This window comes from Octopus bimaculoides, chromosome 1 (assembly GCF_001194135.2).
Source record: "Octopus bimaculoides isolate UCB-OBI-ISO-001 chromosome 1, ASM119413v2, whole genome shotgun sequence".
Taxonomy (NCBI): Eukaryota; Metazoa; Mollusca; class Cephalopoda; order Octopoda; family Octopodidae; genus Octopus; species Octopus bimaculoides.
In genome coordinates this window covers 166,137,755-166,140,876 of record NC_068981.1, presented here as the reverse complement: position 1 = coordinate 166,140,876, position 3,122 = coordinate 166,137,755, and the positions used below count along the sequence as shown (strand labels likewise).

Here is a 3,122-nt window from a genome sequence, read left to right as displayed (position 1 = left end):
ATGAAATATTGAGTGTTCAATATAAAGGATCAAATATATAAATATAAATATATAAAGGCGACTCGAGTTTCAGGGCTATTTCCCTTCGTCATGGCCGGTATGACAGACTTTAACAGACTGTAATAAGTTGGCTGGTTTTCTGTCTTTTATACCAATTCCTTTGGACAGCAGCAGTAGGTGTTTGGCTATTTTTAGAATTGATGTCAAATCTATCTTTAGAAATGATGATATTTGAGTAATTTTGTGTTTGGGTTGTAGGGATAAGATTTTTAAACCCCAGTAGGTGTTTGGCTGTTCTTAGAAATGATGCCAAATCTATTTATATAACATGTAGCCATGTAAAATGCACTAAGTTCACTCTGCTGGGTGGTTGGTGTTAGGAAGGGCCTCCAACTGTAAAAATCGTGCAGGCTTCTGCCTGGCCAGCTCCTGTCAAACTGTCTCACCCATACCAGCATGGAAGGCAGGTGTTAAATGATGATGAAACTACACCAACCAGTATGACCTTCATTTTTTTATGGTGTGGGAGGGTTATGGTTCAACTGCTATTTCTAGCTGATAGTGTGACTACATAGATTCCCTTATGGGATCATAATGGGATAAGTGTTGGGTGTTAATGAGCAGTTTGAACATATCCTTGTAAACCAGTTCAATAAAAGTGAATGTTGAACTTAACACTGAATTTAAAATGGCAATTAATCAAATATTTAATTGCATAATTTTTTAATCCTATTTATATTAGCTAATAGTGTTCTATGCCACTTAAAATGTTTATTTTTCAATCCAGCCCAATGAATTGGCAGTCAATAGTGACAGACAAAATGCTTTGCAGTATTTAGTTGCTGCTCATGTTCTGACATCAAATCCTGCCAAAGTCAACTTTCATTTAGATCATTTTGGGACCCATAAAATAAGTATCAATGAAGTATTGGGGTTGAGATAATTGTTTCCTCTCAAATTTGTATCCTTGTACTTATATTAGAAATCATTAGTTTTCAATCAAAATATATTGCAGTCTTTCTCTTTGACAACTGCTTTTCTTTTGGCTAGTTAACAACTACCAAGTTGGCATTAGTTCAGATTTCATCTTTTTCAATGGCAGTTTTGTTGAGTTCCAAATATCGGTTGTGTAATGACCATGTCAAACAGGATATTAACCAACATATACATAATGGTCTCTATTTGCATTGTAATTAATAATTAATAGGTTTGAGTTTACAGTATTCAATTACATTGATTTACTAAGGAATCGTCTGTAGGTGAGTGATATGCTTATAAAACTCTATTTCTATCTACTCTCTATTTATTTTTTTAGAAGCTACTTATTAAAACCTCATCTAAAAGCCTATCACATTTTAATAGCTTCTGTTCTAATTGATTTTGTTCATGGTTACCTTTTTAGCAATAGCAGACCACTGGTTATATAATTTATCTTAGCTCGAGAGTCTGTGCTTCATTCCAGATCAAATATATTAATACAATGACCAAAAGGATGAAAGGCAAAGTTGACTTGGATTTGAACTCTGAATATAATTTGAACAAATTTTCGCAAAGCTTATCTGATGCTTCAACAATGAACCATTTTGCTGCCTTCTTACACCACCTTAGTTGTGTAGGCTTCTTTCCAATGTGCTGCATATTATACTAGCATTTTGTAAAAGTTAATGTTATTCATCATCATACATCTATTTTACATGCATTGGTTGGATGGTTTGACAGGAGGTGGTAAGGCCAGGGGCCACACTAGGTATCATTGTCAGTTCTGACATGGTTTCTATAGCTGGATGGCCTTGCTAATGCCAACCACTTTACAGTGTACTGGGGGCTTTTTGTGTGGCACCAGTATCCGTGTTGAAATATTTTTGTCTGAAGACGAAATATTTTTTCTTGAGGTGGTGGGGTTTGATTTAAATGGCATTTTCTTAATTTATTTTTTAATTGTCTCTCTAGCAGAAAATTAGCTTGTTCATGTGAAATATTCAAAACTGTTTTTGGAGTACTCTGATTTATATTTTTTGGGTTTCTAAGCTTAAATTTTGGGTAATTTGACAAACTTGTAATTTGTATTTGTATGGGATTTCTGTTTAGGTGCACTCATGGCTGTGTGGTTAAGAAACTTGTTTTGTAACTGCATGGGTTTTGATTCAGTTCTGTGTGTTGCACCTTGGGCAAATGTCTTCTACTTTAGTCTTGGGTTGACCAATACCTTTTGAGTGAATTTTGTTAATGGACACTATGGATTCCCTTTGTATATATATGTCTGTGTTAGCTCACCACACTTCTCGAAAAGCAGTGTTGGTTTGTTCACATCCTTTTGATTTGTCAGTTTGGCAAAAGAGACAGATGGAATAAGTACTAGACTTAAAAATAAATCCTGGCTTTGATTTGTTGGACTAAACCAGTGCTTCTCAACCAGGGTCTACATAGCCCTTAAGGGGGTCCATTTAAGATTGTTAAAATTTGTGCATATAATTGGTTATACTTCTACAGTACACAAATTATTTTTTTTACAATTCTAATATTTATCAAATTATAATAGCACTTTCTTTAAACCTCAAATGCATATTAGGGTCCAGTAAAGCAAAATGGGAATTAAAGGGGTTCATAGGCAAAAAATGGTTGAGAACCACTGGACTAAACCCTCTAAACTGTTTTAGTTGAACAAATCATAGCCATAGTCCTATCACTGAAATAAATATAATTGTATTTTTCCTTTTACTTCATTGTTTTTAATTTGCTATGAAGCCCCCACTCCAGTCATATGAATTTTTTATTTTGCACAATAAGGCTGGATCTGCAATATGATATCCCCACACATCTAACACCTATTATAATATAGCTGTAAATAATTGGTCCCATTTCATTACAGAAATGAAGAGAAGACCGGCTTTGTCTCCCAAGAAGCCAGCTGTGGCTCAGAGCAGACTGATTTTAGGCAAGAGAGAGAAAACTGGTAAGTTTCATTGATTTGTAACAATTTTTGCAGAAACCTGTTAAAAAATATATTGTTTTGATAATGGAATTTTAACTTAAAATTGCCATACAGCTAAGCCAATTGAAATTACTGCTGGTGGTATTAAAACTCAGTGTCTTTCTATGTAGTACTTTTTTTTTTTTTTTTT

The 3,122-nt window shown here is 34.0% G+C and overlaps 1 protein-coding gene across 1 annotated transcript in view; it reads left to right on the top strand.

The window, feature by feature from the left end:
* Positions 1 to 3,122, top strand: part of LOC106869318 (abnormal spindle-like microcephaly-associated protein homolog) — a 40,824-nt gene that overhangs the window by 5,539 nt on the left and 32,163 nt on the right. The window contains exon 2 of the mRNA XM_052971275.1: positions 2,870 to 2,953. Coding sequence (XP_052827235.1) covers positions 2,870 to 2,953 — 84 coding nt within the window. The remainder of the gene's footprint in view (positions 1 to 2,869; positions 2,954 to 3,122) is intronic.